The 17,618-nt window shown below is 36.1% G+C and overlaps 1 protein-coding gene across 1 annotated transcript in view; it reads left to right on the top strand.

The window, feature by feature from the left end:
- Positions 1–340: 340 nt before the first annotated feature.
- The window catches only part of NEGR1 (neuronal growth regulator 1), a gene marked incomplete at its 5' end in the record, with an annotated part of 564,097 nt that continues 546,819 nt past the window's right edge, over positions 341–17,618 (top strand). Inside the window, one exon of the mRNA XM_006167158.2 lies at positions 341–573. Coding sequence (XP_006167220.1) covers positions 341–573 — 233 coding nt within the window. The remainder of the gene's footprint in view (positions 574–17,618) is intronic.

Below are 17,618 nucleotides of genomic sequence, written 5' to 3' on the forward strand. Positions count from 1 at the left end.
ACAAACTTAGCTTTGTTTAGATCTATTTTTAGTTCAGATAGAATAAAAGAGGATTTTGACTAACATGGAACTGAAGCACACGTGCATGCACACGTGCGCACACACACACACACACATTCTTAAAACAAAAACCAAAAAACAGTATGTTGCAGGTATTGTTTCACATTTGCATTGAGAATGAAAGATATTTCAGTGTGTTCATGTCTCCTGAGTTTATGTCTGATGTTTACATTTGATGCTGTGCTATTATTCAGCATATGGAAATAACGTTCAGAACAAAGATAATGTTGTCTCTCATTTTCATTTTGATTAATAGTGTTCTGTCTCTGGTAATTTGCAGGTGTTATTTGGAAGATGGAGCCTCAAAGGGTGCCTGGCTGAACCGGTCAAGTATTATTTTTGCGGGAGGCGATAAGTGGTCAGTGGATCCTCGAGTTTCAATTTCAACGTTGAATAAAAGGGACTACAGCCTCCAGATACAGAATGTAGATGTGACAGATGATGGCCCATACACATGTTCTGTTCAGACTCAACATACACCGAGGACAATGCAGGTGCATCTAACTGTGCAAGGTATGCATTATAAATGTGTAATTTTTACGTATCAAAATGACTCAGAAATAATGAACAACTTGAAAGTATGTGGTCATTGTCTTCAGGGATTTAATTTCTTAGATACCATAAAGCATGAAGATTATTATAAGCATATGAACCCCCATTTACAAAGACCAAAAAATATCCATTAGCACCACATTATTATTTTTATATGATTCATTTTGCATTTGTGTTTGAATTGACACATAAAATTGTATAGAATCTATAGTAGTTACATTAAAATACTAGAATTTTTTGAAAGATAGATGGTAACTTTTTTTATTTTTTATTTTTTTTTTTCTGGAGAGATTTTCACTGTAGGGCGCGTGCGCTCGCCAGACAGACAGAGAGAGACATAGAGACAGAAAGCGAGAAATCACCCCCCAGGGGGGATGGTCACGCCGCAATCCCTTCTCCTCCATTCTCCTCTCGGGATCTTGGGCACGCACGCACACGTGCCCGGCGTGAGTTTTAAGCCACCGGGTCTGGGACACAAACCGCGGTCGACTACGTGGGAGTCCAGCGACATAGCCATTACGCTAACTGCTGGTTCCCAAAGATAGATGGTAACTTTTTGAAAACAATCTTCCAAGCCTTCCAACACCATCTCAATCCAACTTTTGTTTACTTTAATTCAAATCACAATAAAAAGTAGCAAAAGCAATATGAAAAAGTATGTGCTCAAAGCTTTATACTTTCATTTACTCTTAGTAGCTCTTATATCATGCTAGCTAACATGATCTCCACATACAAACAGCATTATTGCATTATTTTGTTTTTCTTACATACTAAAACGTAAGAGCATATATACCCCCAGTACAAATACTTTTCAAGAAAAATGCATCTATAATGCTAGGAGAATGGAAAATGTATATTTTTGTCCTGTTACAGTTTTTCTTATGTGTTATAGATTAAACATGTGTTAGTTGTATAGAAATATTATGCTCTATGGGATTCAAAATGGCCTTGCAGTATTTCTAAGTAAAATTAACAACACATGATATGATAATGTGGTGCCAGTGTATGTGCGTTTTATTTATAGCAGGGAATTGAATGAGCAAGTTAGTTGGACTGTCTCTGAGTTAACCCTTCAATAATCCAAGGCCAAAATTTAATTTAGGTATCTGGCTTAAGTATAGAAAAGATGGTTGTTTTATAAATTTATCAACTTAGTTTATTTCCTTAACTACAGGTTAATATGAATTTAAATACAGCATTGTTTATTAGGAAACTTTGGGAAAAGATTACTTTTTAATGAAACAACTTCAGGAGTAAAAAATATACATTGAAGAATAAGAATGAATTTCCTCAATGGTTTTAATTATTACAGATTATTGAAGACCATGGTAATGTTCGATATTAAAAAGTGTCTTAGGAGAATACCGTAAAATTTTTATGAGACTCTATCTTTACTCAGAGATTATTCAGGGACTCCAGAGGGCAGGAGTTTGTCCAACTGCAAAAATTGACATGAGATTACAAGACAAAAACACGTTTTTCTGTTATCCCAGCCTAATCCTGTTCTCTTGTTCAGTTCTGTGCCCTTTGACTTGAGTTTCTAGCTCAAAGATAACAAAACACTTTTACTACCTGAGAAAAGGTGTATTTGGACAACAATATCTGAGTTGCTTTGGTTATAGACATTGCCTGTACATTTTAAACTTGTTAATTTAAATGATATGTTTCTGACTACTAAATATGTATCCTTTTCCTTTTATCCATTCTTTCTTGTTCCATGTTAGGAACATATTTTTAAGTCAAACTGGATATATAAGCCCTGCCCAAGCACATGTTGAATCTCCAAAGGCCTTCTTTATAACTTCCCGTAACATAGAGTGTTTAACACTGTTCACATTTTTAACCATGTGCCTTAATATGGCACTCTCCCCCGCCCCACCCACCACTGGCCATTTGAAAATGGTGAACTTTTGAATAGTTAGAAATATATTTATTGAAGTTTTGGCAGTAAGTTTATTCCGCTAGAAAAAGAAAGGTGATTGAGTCAAATTAAATGCTAAATTTTTTACAGTATTTATGAACATAATTAGTTATTAGTAATTGATTGACATGTGGTCAGTTTTTCAATTACATTAATAAAGACCAGAGGATACATTAATAGGCTTGTCAGTCAACTCAAGAACGAAATAAATGTCATAAAAAGACACACTCACTTAAGCTACCTTTCCTCTCTGCGAACAAAAACAAACTGATGTGACATCTTTTCAGTGTCTAAACCTTGGGTAGATATGGATACTTTTGAAGCACATGCTCTTTGCCTAACAATCTGTCAAGCTTTTAGACACTAAGATAAAGAAATGTAGCAACTGAGGGAAAACTGTATTAATCAATGATGTCAAACATAAATTGGCTGATAAAAATAAAGCTCCTCTTTAATTGTGGCAACTATGTCCTCAAGGGAGCTGTTTTTAAAAAAATCATTTTATAAAGGGAATAATAAAAGTGATATCTTACCAACACAGACACCATGCCTGGGAAATTCATTGGCACTATTGATTTCTTAGAGCTATTAATACTTATGAATGCCATAATAAGGGAGGAAAAACAACGAAGCAGGAGTCAGGAAATCTGGATTCTAACTCTCAATTTTCCTTTATATACTAGGTAATTACCAAGACTCTCTGAACTCTAGTTTTCTCTCTAGACCGGGAAATCTTTAAATCCATGCTAGTAGAAGGCAAAAGGATCAATGACAAAAACAAACACTGTTATTATGCACTTTGATTTAAAAGGCATAAAAAGTAAGTTAAAAAGTACAAACATGTTATAATTTACATTGAGTGCCATGCAAACTAATTTTTACATATAGCCGCTTTTAGTAATTATTCCACAAATATTTTATCTCTCCTTATGTTTTTCTTTCACTAACTGAATCTAACAATCTAAGTACTCTTGGAATTTGAAGACTGTTAAATTTTGAAGTTCTGCTTAAAGAAATTGGAAATAGACAGAATCCTTGAGAAATTTCTTAATTATCTATATAGAATAGGGTGCTGATAAATCAAATTATCTAATTATTCTGTGTTCTAATCATGCAGTGTGATATATACTAAGAACAATCTTCCTTGTTTTGTGAGCACAAAATGTATGAAGCTAAAGATAACTTGTGAAGTCAGAGCTCCCTACAATACGGTAATAGTAGGTAACATGAAATGTAAATGCTACCTACTCAACTATATATGACAGGGATGATTTCTACATTGAGTCCTCCATAACTCTAAAGTCTAGGTTGTTCATAGCGCATTCAGAGATGTCGTGTATTAAGGAAATATATATCGGGCAAGCTAGTGCCATGGTGGTTAAGGTTGCTGGATCCCATGTGGCTGACTGCATGGTTCAAGTCCTAAACCCAGCTGCTTGTAAAACATGCTGGATGCGTGTGTGTGTGTGTGTGTGTGTGTGTGTGTGTGTTAATTCCTGAGAGGCAAATGGAGAAGGAATTGCCGCATGGTCATCCACGAAGCAGGAGTCAGGAAATCTGGATTCTAACTCTCAATTTTCCTTTATATACTAGGTAATTACCAAGACTCTCTGAACTCTAGTTTTCTCTCTAGACCGGGAAATCTTTAAATCCATGCTAGTAGAAGGCAAAAGGATCAATGACAAAAACAAACACTGTTATTATGCACTTTGATTTAAAAGGCATAAAAAGTAAGTTAAAAAGTACAAACATGTTATAATTTACATTGAGTGCCATGCAAACTAATTTTTACATATAGCCGCTTTTAGTAATTATTCCACAAATATTTTATCTCTCCTTATGTTTTTCTTTCACTAACTGAATCTAACAATCTAAGTACTCTTGGAATTTGAAGACTGTTAAATTTTGAAGTTCTGCTTAAAGAAATTGGAAATAGACAGAATCCTTGAGAAATTTCTTAATTATCTATATAGAATAGGGTGCTGATAAATCAAATTATCTAATTATTCTGTGTTCTAATCATGCAGTGTGATATATACTAAGAACAATCTTCCTTGTTTTGTGAGCACAAAATGTATGAAGCTAAAGATAACTTGTGAAGTCAGAGCTCCCTACAATACGGTAATAGTAGGTAACATGAAATGTAAATGCTACCTACTCAACTATATATGACAGGGATGATTTCTACATTGAGTCCTCCATAACTCTAAAGTCTAGGTTGTTCATAGCGCATTCAGAGATGTCGTGTATTAAGGAAATATATATCGGGCAAGCTAGTGCCATGGTGGTTAAGGTTGCTGGATCCCATGTGGCTGACTGCATGGTTCAAGTCCTAAACCCAGCTGCTTGTAAAACATGCTGGATGCGTGTGTGTGTGTGTGTGTGTGTGTGTGTGTGTGTGTGTGTATGTGTGTGTGTGTGTGCCTAAAATCCAAATAGGGAGAAATGAGGAGAAGGAATTGCAGCATAACTGTTTTCCGTAAGTGGGAGGTTTCTCTCTCTCTCTCTCTCTCTCTCTCTCTCTCTCTCTCTCCAGCAAGTGCATGCACTCTCTGGCAAATTATAAGTAAATGTTTATAATCAGTTTGAGTCCTTTTAGGGAAGTATGCTCTATTCTAGATCTTCTCTAGACAGAATAGAAGATTTGACTAGCACATAACTTTATGATCAAAACAACTTCTGAAGCTATTTAATAACTTCTCCAGAGTATTATAATCTCCTTAGGGTATTTTATTTACCTGGAGTATTTGTGATAGAAGGGGTGCTGTGCCTCCTTGCTAAGGATGGCCTTGGTGCTTTAGCTGCTGAAAATTTAGTCAGCAGAAGGATTCAGTGGTCAGTCCTATCGGGGATAGCCTTAGCTTCAGGGAGCCACCTAGCCCAAGGTCAAGTCCAGTATAGAGTAGCCAACATTCAATGCCCAGTTGAGGCAATGGGTTTAAGGATGTCTTCTTTCAGTCTACTGTAAGGTAATTCTAAAGTATCATTTATCTCAAGCATTCTCTCTGCGGGCAACTGAGGCTATTGTCTTTGTTCTTTGTCTTTGTTCTTCCTCTTTATTCCCCATGGGTCTATCACAGGTTACTCCCTAGTAAATAACCTATGCACTAAACTCCATGTTGTTTCAAAATCTGCTTTCCAATAATTCCAAACTAGGACAGTGTTAGACCCTTGTTGTTGGTTAAATCATTATTTTAAGAAAGACTTTGTAGTGGAATGAGAACACATTCAAACACCATTTATTATTAACATTCTGTTTTATGTTGAAAGGGATTTAAAGTGGCTTACAAAGAAGTATTCAGTATACCAAGATAAATAGGAGAATTGAGAGGCAAAAGATAAATAAAGAGTCAGATGAGTCAGAGGTGAGATTAGATCATAAAATTTGAGTCATGATATGTGTATACTTTCAAAGCATTGTAAAAAATTTAATTCTAAGGTTCTGTGTTTGTTTTATGGTTCATAAGGTTAAAACACTTTTTCTCTGCACCCTATCATTCAGAATGGAGCTTTTCACTGCAAGCCATCTCAAAGAATCACCGTGAGAAGTTAGGAACAATAACCGTATGGCACACACAACACTCATTCATATAGCTATTCCTTATAACACCTCTCAATATGATCGGAGTACAGGGAAGTAAAAAATAACTATTTATGTATTTATGTATTTATTTAATTTTGGAAGCATTTTTGCTATAGGGAGTGCTTACCAGAGAAACAGAGAGAGTCAGAAAGCAAGAAATCAGCCCCCTTGGGAGATGACCACACCACAATCCCCCGCCCCTTCTTTCTCCTTTTGGGATTTTGGACATGCATGCTCACATACCTGGTGTGAGTTTAAGCCACGGGGTCCAGGACTCGAACCATGGTCGACTACATAGGAGTCCAGCGACACAGCCATTATGCCATCTGCTGGTCCCCAAAATAATAACTTAAAAATGCATTCAACAAGATACTAGTTCCATAACAGAGTTAACTTGTTTTAATTATCACATTAGCTTGTGAATAAATTTCAAAGCCTAACCATTCTGAAGCAAACTTTCACAAATATTATTTCTCTAGACTCTTTGGATAGGAATTCAGGTGCAGATTCTTCTAAATTATGCTCACCAATTATATGGAAAGTATTCTAGGTGGCCACAAGTATAGGGGACCATTTTTTTTTTTTTTAAAGACAACACACCTAAGCTAATGTTAACCTTCTTTCATATGAATATTTAAGCCTTGACAAGGCATATACTGGAAAAGAAGTTACCTCACTTTTTTTTCTGTAGTGAGTTGATAGGCCTAAACAACATCATAGGATATAGCTCTCCCTGACTTCCTCAAATACCAAAGAAGAAAAAAGCTGTATGGTCAAAAAAGTTTATTAACATACCACAGGAATTAGAAAATACAAGCCACTATTCTGCAAGTCACCATTTCAAAAATTTCAGTAAGTGAAAAAATGAAACTAAAAGAAAATTATCAACACTATCGATAGTTTAACAGAGCCACAAATGTAAATATAGTCACTGCCCAAATGCAGTGACAGCTCAAGGCAAGACCCTCATACTGAGCCCCACTCTGTTTTATTGAAGTTCTATTTACACTTGTGGGAGAGGTTAACATTATACACAGAAACAGTTTGAGACATGCTTTATAACAAAGAAGTGGGCAAATATCCAAAACACAAACTTTTTTTTTTTCCCTAGCATGAAAAATGTAGTAAGCCACCTGAATAAAATGGCTCTGTGACTTAGTTCTACATCATTACCCCTCAAAAACCGTTTGCTTTAAGGAATAATAACTTCATGTAACTTACATGATAGAATAGGTACAAAATTCAGTGTCATGGTAGGTACATGAAAGAAGTGACTTGGTACAGAAATCCTACCAAGAGGCCTGTATCTTCTTCACAGCATTAACTAGGTAACAGTTAAGTTTCTAAGAACTCCTTATATGTAATGATAAATACATGCTATCTGCTTGTAAGAAAGAGTTCGATACTTTCTAAGATCCAGTTAAAAGTAATTTTGGGGCCAGCAGGTGGCATGGTGGTTAAGGACACTGGACTCTTACATGTTGACCGCAGGTTGAGTCCTGGACCTGGGGCCTACTTTCTCGCTTTCCTTCTCTCTCTCTCTCTCTGTCCATCTCTGACCAAATTGAAATAAAATAAATAAATATTCTTAAAAAACAAAGTAATTTCAAGGGGCCGGCAGGTGGCATGGTAGTTAAGGGTGCTGGACTTCCACATGGCTGACCGTAGTTCAAGTCCCAGACCTGGTGGTTTGCTTTCTCACTTTCTCTCACTCTATCTCTCTTCTGTCCCTCTCTGGTCAGATTAAAAACAAACAAATAAATAAACTTAAAATAATTCTTTAAAAAATAAAAATAAATAAAGTAATTTCAAACAAGCAAGATTAAAATCACATGGATTGTGGTGTAGATACTCATTCTCATTCCATCTGTGGGAAATTCCAATCTGTCCTACAATAAACTATTCTCAGCTTATTCCAATTCACATTATGGTAGAGGTCCAACAGGAGCCAAAACATTGAGCTCACACTACCTGATCAATAGCTGACAACTGATCACAGGTCAAAGACCAAGTAAGTTCAATGAATAATACAAATAAGGTTGTATTAGTCTCTACAGAATTTCTCCACAACAGGGTGGTAATAACAATGGAACTATGTCTAAAAGCACCTCATTTTTCTCTTTTGTTGGTCAGAAAGGTCCAGATTTACAATTTATGATGTCAGGAATTTAGCATTTTGAAGGATATGTCTCATTAGTTAATAGGACTATCATTTTATTCTCCAGATGCTTTATTCAGTGGGGAAAGTGTACTCTGTTAGAATATATGAGGTAGTATTGATGTATGGAAAGATATTGGTCTAAAATCAAAATAGTTTAAAACAATGATGCCTAATTTGTGAGACTTGGGAGAAGTAAGTCTTCCATATGTCATTTATCATCAGGACTTCAGTAAGATTATTCCCCCCAAATAAGCTTTCACAGGCAAATTCAGGTCTGTATATACTAAGGTAGAGTAAGCTTTTTTTTGGCAATAAAGTATCACATAACAGTTGGGGCCAGCAGATGACGTAGTGGTTACATTGCTGGACTCCCACATAGTCGACCACGGTTTGAGTCCTAGACAGGTGGCTTAAAACTCATGCCGGGCATGTGTGTATGTGCCCAGAATCCCTGAAGGAGAATGGAGGAGAAGGGATTGTGGCATGGCTACCCCCTTGTGGGGGGATGATTTCTCACTTTCTGTCTATCTCTTCAGTGAATGTGCATGCTCTATAGCAAAAAAACTCTCTTTAAAAAGTTGCATAACAATAAAAAACTTAATGCATTTTTTGGGTCGACATTTTCAGGGTTTATTTATATAGTGGAGTCTGGCTAGAATTGCTATCATCATATGGCAGACCATCTTCCAGGAAACCATTACTTCACTTATATCTGTGAATATATTGGTGTTCCTTAGGTTACTGGCTTAGCTACTATGGTGTGTTAGAACTATGGTTAATTAAACTAATTTTTAGTGAAATTCTCATTTAAATATTGACTCTTATTCCAAAGTACACATTTTTTTTCTTCCAAATATTTTTTATTTCCTCTTTCCTTTATTGGTCTTTAAAACAGGAATATTGGCCATTTTTTCCTACAATTGGGATAAAATAAGTAGCAGAAATAAGAGTTATAATTTAATAAAATAGTATTTTATTTTAAAAAGATTTTCTTTATAAGAGTAGTAATAATATTTTCCTAATGAAAAATTAATACATAGGGCTGACTTTGTGGCAAAGCATTGAAGTGCAGCCCAAGAAAAGCTGCATCCCACATGGCGACTGAAATGACTGTGGTTGAACTCCCTCAGTTAGTCATCCTCGGGACATTGCTGGACAGATGTGAAAATGGTCAAGATTCGTTGGACTTCAGGACTGAACAAAAGGGAATTCAGGGCATGACCAGACCCTGTGGAGAGTGTTCATTTCTCTTTCTCTCTTTGTCTCATTTTCTCTCTCACATGATTGTGCATAGACTCTATCATACCTAAAGGAAAAAAAATCTAAAAGATTAATAAATGAACTTTATCTATTGTCTCACATAGGATATGACATTAGAGTAATACTGTAGATCAAAACTTTGCTAAAATCCATAGTGTATTATTTCCCACACACAAATGACATGAATAAGTTTATGGTATGTTCTTGTAAATGTTCTATATGCTGTTATTTGCCAAAAAGAAACAGGTAGGAAAGAGCATTAAAAAATAAATTTTAAAAATTAATTAATTAATTAAACTAAAAAGACTTAATTGGTGGATATTACATATTGTTGACTTTGACTTGAATCAATCATTTTTCACTTGGAAGGGACTTTATAAGTTGGTAACAGCAAGGAGGAATGATATTGGACTTTAAATTAGCATTTTTTGCTAACTGGGGAAGTGCACCATCAAGAAAGCTTCTATTTCAGTGCCAACTCATGAGTTGGGTTATATTTTGTGGAGGTACCAGAAGAGGGGAAAAAATCAAGCAGTTGTATACTATGTTGTCAGTGTTGATGAGGAGTAAGTATGCCTTATTTTTCCTTCTCTTTAAGTTTTACATTTTCAATCAAATTGAAAAGTATTAAATGAAAGGATATCTGGGAATAGGATGAATAATAAAATAGAGGAATATATATATATATATATATATACTCATTCATTTTATATGCATATATACATGCACACACACACACATATAATGAGAAATCACACACACACTCATACACACCCAGGGAAGATGGCCATTTTACAGTCGCTTCTCCTCCATTCTCCTCTTGGTATTTTGGGCATGCATGCACATGTGCCCAGCATGAGTTTCAAGCTGCAGGGTCCAGGATTTGAACCACAGTTGGACATGGAGTCCAGTGACGCAACCATTAGCCATCTGCTGGTCCTAGTATTTCTGTTTTTTATAACATACAGTTCAAAATAAAAGCTATAACTATTTTAAAGTAAATAACCCTTTAAGAAAGATTTGCTGCCCTTAAATGTACTTTTAAGGAGTAGTGGGTATTTATTATAGTTAATAAGTGCTTGAAAGCTCAGCCTGATCACATTTCCATTTTTTGGTATAATTCTGAATTTTATTTTGTATATGCCTTGTTGAATTATTACATTTGTTGCCATCTTAAAATAGTTTAAATGTTTTCTTAAACAAACAAAAAAGAACTGTGAAAGTTTTACAAATCCCGGTGCAGTGTGTCCTATCAATATGAAACTCTCTGTAAATAAATGATTATCAATTTAGTTGGCCCACTTATTTTGAGAAACACTGCAAATAAAATTTAAGTTTGGTGAAATAACTGTCTTCTCCTTGGAAGTCATTGTAGCAGGATTTGATTTATGAAATAATTTTCTTTCCCAAATCATGTGTATAATTAAGATATTACTACAGAGGCAATTAGGGCTATGCTGTTTCTGTTAGCTAAATTCTACATGATATACCCTTATAACCTTTATTTAGGACAAAGATAAAATTAAGCAGAGAAAATTTGAATCTACTAATGATTATTGTTTATCTTATGATTTGTAGCAGAAAAGTAAGGATTGACCACGTGTGGTGTCTAGGGGAAATGGGCGCAATTAACACCAGTAGAAAAACTTCAGTTTGCAGAAATAGCAACCCTGTGTTCCAATATCTCTTTGCCATATACAGCTTAATCTCCCATCTTTTCAACATCTTCTTATTGGGGCTGTAGCAGTGGAGCAGCTCAGGAAAGGTGTGACATGCATGCATTAAATTGTCAGCTTTCTAATTCACGTTGGTAGCTTTTCTTTAGACTATTGGTTCTTAAACCTTTTGTAGTCATGAACTCATTTAAAACTCGATTGGGCACATAGACCCTGTACCTAGAAAAATAATTATACTTCTTTTATATACATACGTACCTTTATATATTGGGTTGTTGGAAAAGTCATGACATATGTTTCTGGTTTTCTATGCAAAAATGTGTCATGACTTTTCTGACTACTGATGTATAGTACTTCTTTACATAAGAACACGGCACACCATGAATCTGTCCGTGGGTTCCAGATCAGAGCCCAAATAAACTTAGGGAGCTTACTGCAAATAATTCATCCTTTTTGACTTGTAAATATCTAGAACAGCACCTGACAATTATTAGGGACTCAATAGAGTTTTTTTTTTTTTTTTTGGTTGTGTACATGTGCTTAATTTCTTTCTCCGTGTTTTTATGCAATCACTTTGCTTAAGCTGTGACTTAATGTACTGATGCTATCTTTAGTACATAACACCAGGAATGCTGACATACAAGGACATTTTTAAATTAAAGGATTAGGTAAGCATTTATGATTTAAGTTGCTTTTTTTTTCATTTCAGTACAATGCAAAAATGTGTCATGACTTTTCTGACTACTGATGTATAGTACTTCTTTACATAAGAACACGGCACACCATGAATCTGTCCGTGGGTTCCAGATCAGAGCCCAAATAAACTTAGGGAGCTTACTGCAAATAATTCATCCTTTTTGACTTGTAAATATCTAGAACAGCACCTGACAATTATTAGGGACTCAATAGAGTTTTTTTTTTTTGTTTTTGGTTGTGTACATGTGCTTAATTTCTTTCTCCGTGTTTTTATGCAATCACTTTGCTTAAGCTGTGACTTAATGTACTGATGCTATCTTTAGTACATAACACCAGGAATGCTGACATACAAGGACATTTTTAAATTAAAGGATTAGGTAAGCATTTATGATTTAAGTTGCTTTTTTTTTTCATTTCAGGTCATAGCATCCTTATCCTCTGTTAATCCTCATGTTTCCATAAATGCAGACTACTGATTGCATGTTGTAGTGAAAATAATAAATGAGATACCAGAATTTTACCCCCCTGAACATAAAAAAAAAACTCTTTGCAATGCCATTTTGTGAAAAAATATACTTCATGCAGGACAGAGGTAATGAAAAGATTAAGCCTTAATGCCAAATCCAAGTAAAAGGGGTTGCTATTTTATTGGGGCATCAGAAAAGTATTGACATATTTTTGCTTAGAAAACAAAGAAAAATACATCATGACTTTCCTGGTGACCTAATAAAAGTTACTCAAAATTCCACAGTTATAATTTCTCTCAGATGTTTCATTCATTCTTTTGTTTTGATTTGAGCAAATCAGTGGAAGAATACTTCTTAAAATAGAACGCTAAGGACTTAAGGAAAGATAGATTTCAGAGATGTTTATCAATGCAGAGTAAGACAGGACCTGTGCGTTTAGCACTTTCATTTTCAAGTAGTCCATTTTGAAAGGGCATCCAAGATTAATTTGTTTTATTCAATAAAGTTTTGTTTAATCTCACTTTATTTCAAAACCTCGTACATGTGAATAAATTTGCTGAAAGTTATCTTGAATTTTCATTGGACCCAATGAAGTCACACACACCCTTACATGTTGAAGAGGAAGGTAGAAGAGACAGAGAAGTAGATATGGGTCAAGTCGATGTCGGTGCTGGCTATAAACTTAGAGGAAGGACCCATGAGCCAGGTAGTTGTCTCTAGAGACTAAAAAAGTTAATGAAATAGATTATTTCCTAGAGACTCCAGAAGGGAACTCAGCCCTGGCAATGGCTCAATTCTAGCTGAGTGAAATGGGGTTATATTGAACATCCAAGCTACAGAAGTGTCAGATAATATAAATCTGTTTTGTTTTAAGCCAGTAAGTTTCTAGTAATTTGTTATGTCAGTAAATAGGTAACGCACCCACCCCTGCCACTCACACACACACACCTACCCTCAAAAATAAAGATACCTTCATGGGGTCAGTAGGTGACACAAAGACTGAGGTGCTGGACTCCCACATAGTTGACCACTGTTCGAGTCCTGACCAGGCTTGCTTTCAACTTCTCTCTCTCTTTCTCTGGTGAGCTCACGTACCCTATAGCAAATTTAAAAATAATAATAAATAAAACAAAGACATCTTTTTAAAAACATACCTTCATACCCATCTAGAACAAGATTCTCAACCTTGATACCATTGACAAAATGGACCACGTGATTATTGAGTATGCATATGTGTGCTTTTGTGCGCGCGTGTGTGTGTGTGTGTGTGTGTGTGTGTGAGTGTGTGTGTGTGGTGGCAGTATAGCAAGTCCTAGACAGTGCAGGATGTTTAGAAGCATCCCTAGCCTCAACATATTAAGGTATTTTTGCATAGGAAGATATATCATGTCTTTGTCAATGATTCAATATTATTTCCTGATTATGACTCTCATTTGCCTGCTAGGTGAAAATTAGAACCACTGACCTAGTAGAAATGCTAGACACATGCTTTAGTTCTCCATTGTATGGTTGTGACAAGGTCCATAGGAGTGTGGGCCTGATCTATCTCACTTTAACGACTAGAACAGGGGCTGACATATAAGTGGTGCTAAAACGAATAATTAATAAATGACAGAATGAATGAGTAAATTCCTTTAGAAGTAAAAGTCAGTGAATGCCTAAAAAATACTTTCCTGAATTGTTTTCATGCAATAATATTTGGGTTATTTCTCCTTTCAAAACTAGTGAAGATTAGTTTTCTTCTTCCTTTTTTTTTTTTTGGAGAGGTTTTTGCTATAGGGCGTGTGTGCTCGCCCGACAGAGAGAGACAGAGAGACAGAAAGCGAGAAATCACCCCCCAGAGGGCATGGCCACGCCACAATCCCTTCTCCTCCATTCTCCTCTCGGGAGCCCAGCGACATAGCCATTACACTAACTGCTGGTCCCGAAGACTAGTATTCTTCTAATTACTGTTGTCTAGTATGGCATAGGTATTGAATTGGCCTCAAGTAATATACAGTTCTAATATTTATAAAGTATATGAACTTGGTTTACTGTCACTGTATCTTTGACTTATGTTCACCATCTGAGAATTACAAGATAATGCCCAATTCTTTGGTTTGCTGTAAAAGCTTTAGCAAAAAAAAAAAGATATGTAAAATATTTCTCAAAAGTATCTTATCCATGGTAGGTAGGTCTTCAGCAGATGTTAAGATCTTTCTTTACCAGAGGAGCTAATGGTGTAGAGATAGGTTCTATCCTCTGTCTCTGTTTAAATTAGGATATAATCGATATTACTCTCATTGATTCCACATAATTTTTAATCAACATAGACAACAAAGTTAACCTGTAAAATATTAATACAATTAACTACTCTCCCTTCCTGTGGAAAAATTCTCTATGAAAAAAGTATAATAAATTTATGACACTGTTAAGATTTTGAGCTAGAATAATGGGAAGTCTACATTTTTGAAAACTAATTACTACCTAAAATTAAAAACTATTGTAAAGCCGTTTTTGTGTATCCAAGTCAGTCTTTTCTCTTCTCTTGCTATGCTCTGTTACCCTCACAAGTGTGTTCTTAGCCTACAATGTTTCCAGCAGGACTCATCCAGTGGGAGACACTGAAAAGAAGGATTGCAGATAGTCAGAAGGGAGAGATCAAGTTATTTCCCTCTCTTTGATTGCCACAGGCAGTGGCTCCTTCAGGGCTCTCCTCTTCCCTCTCTCCTGCTCTGGCTAGACCATTCTTCCTCTCACTGGCACAGTTCACACCAGGCATCCCCATGCTGTGGCTCTTACTGCTGACGAAGAGTCCTGAACCTCTGAGCTCTACCTTTATACCTACCTGCAGGAGTATTACAGGCTTCTTATTGACACGCACTCTGAGTTGCTTTTCCTTCACATGCAATGGCTTCTTAGCCTTCTGCTACATATATAACAATTCCCTAAATTATATTCATTTTTTGTGAAATACTTAGTTTGGTTTGTATTTTCCAGACTGGATTCTGACAGATGCTGGATTTTCCCTAAAGTTGCAAGTGTTTCCTATTTGTAAATATCCTCAAGAGGCATGTTTTTAAGCTCTGTTCTTTATATAGGTAACCATTTTATATCATGATAATTACCTCTTTATGTTCTCAAAAAAATATATCTCATTCTGAGTATAAAAAGCAAATTTAAAAACAAACTTTAAAATTAATTATACATATGTTGGGATCTCAGATTTACTAAACTAATTATCAGAAAGTAAGATAAATAGGGGGGAAGCTAAAAGTATGCATAATTATTAAATGCTGGCATTTATGTGAGCCTTGGGCTTCTCTTTATTAGCTTTTTGGGTGCAATTATCATTAACATTTCAGTTGCATCTTTAATGAATATTAGAGCTACAAAGACACTATGGCAGGAGTAGAAATGGCAGTCTTTCATTATCCACACAGACTGCAACTTTAAGAAAAATAACCTACAGAGAGGCCGCAGAGCTGTGCTTGTATATTTACCTGGGGAGCTATGAGCTGTCCAGTAATATTCTGGGCCTCAATTTTCATAGCTGCACCTGTGTCTTATGGGGAAATTAGCGAGGAGCAATTTGGGAGTCATCTCCATTAAACCAGTAAACCGAGTTTGTATGCTAAATCTAATGAAATCTAGGCACATTCTTTGAGCATTTGCATTGTGCTAGCATTGTAATAGGTGTTGGAAAACAAATATCTGCAAATAAGAATGAAAAATCAGGGGCTAGGAGGTGGCATGGAGGGTGAGGTGCAGGATCCCACATGACCGATTGTGTGGTTCGAGTCACAGATCCGGTGCCTTGAAAATCGTACCAGGTGCTTGTACATGTGTGCTCAAAATCCCAAGAGGAGACAAAAGGAGAGCGGACTGTGGTCTGGCCATCCCCCCCTGGGGGTGCTCTCCCTCTCTCTCTCTCTCTAGCCAGCACCCATGTCTTATAGTAATAACTAAAAAACTCAAAGAAACAACAACAAAGGAAAGCATTGTAAGTCAGTGGATGAAGGGGAGTGACTAACAGAAATAGCTGCACTAAACTTAGCAGATAGGACAGATATATATGTAGGGTAAAGGAACTAGTTATCCTCTTTTTCTGGAGGGTCATAGTCATCTTTTGGAATAGAGTAGTTGGCCAGAACAGATGCTCGAGATTTAATTACAAGGCAGGAAGTGTTGGTTAGATATGGTAAACCGATGTATATTACAAATAATTCAGAGCTGAATGAAGAGCTACTTCAAAGCTCAGCAAATGCTGAAGAAGCAGTTAGAAAGATGATGCCATGTTGTCTTTTCCCATAAAGTGGAATGAGGGTTGAGGGGAGGGGTGAGAACAAACAAGCTTAGACTGGAGGGTTGACTTAAAAGAACATTATCATAAAATGTCTCATAGAAGTGGTGCTGACAAAGGGATGCTTAAATGTGCATTTCCTGAGAGATCAAGATACTGGTGGAGGTTGTTTGAACTTTTGAGAATCAGCAGGACTCTAGGGGAGCAGCTGTAGGAGGTGTACTTGTGGGTTCCACTGCTGACTGGAGCCATTCATTGCTGCGAGAAGCAGCTGCGGAGAGCTTAAGCAGGGAGCCCTGGGGAGTCATGACTGGGAGCATCTCCAGATTAAGAAGCTGTCAGGGGAAGCAGTAGTTACAAATGTCATCATATGGGAATCTTAAAGTTATCCACCCAGCTCCACCGTCTCAGCACTGGGAATGGTGGGAGCAGTCTTACGTATATAAAGAAACGATGAAATGTTGACGAGCTTGGCAAAATAAGTTCCAGTTTTTTCAATAACAGCTTTCCTCAAACTCTGGCATAGCTTCCTTTTGCTCATGTGATATCACTTTTTGTTCTTTATTGAGGAACAATTTAACTCCCAAAATAGTAGTTACATTTCCCAAAGTAAAGAGATGTGACTTGAAACAGAGGAAGTCATTCACAATAAAATCCATGACAGTAGATGCAAAATGGAGTACTTTTTGATATCTTTCTCTTGGGACACTCATGTGACTTAGATATTTTATCCTGTTCTCAATGTTCCTGATGCTAAAACAGGTTGAGACTGTTTAAGTTAAAAAGACAGAAAATAAGGCCAACCAATGGAGAACTTGGTAACTGACATTTGGTCCACAAAAGGCTCTGCAGTTTGATTGATGAGGTTATGTAGTCATCATGTTGAACGATGTCTAGCATTACTATGAGGCTATCCTCTTTTTTTTTTTTTTTTTTTTTTTTTTTAAAAGGAGCGTGCGC

This window comes from Tupaia chinensis, unplaced genomic scaffold, assembly GCF_000334495.1.
Source record: "Tupaia chinensis unplaced genomic scaffold, TupChi_1.0 Scaffold144529_1, whole genome shotgun sequence".
Classification (NCBI taxonomy): Eukaryota; Metazoa; Chordata; class Mammalia; order Scandentia; family Tupaiidae; genus Tupaia; species Tupaia belangeri.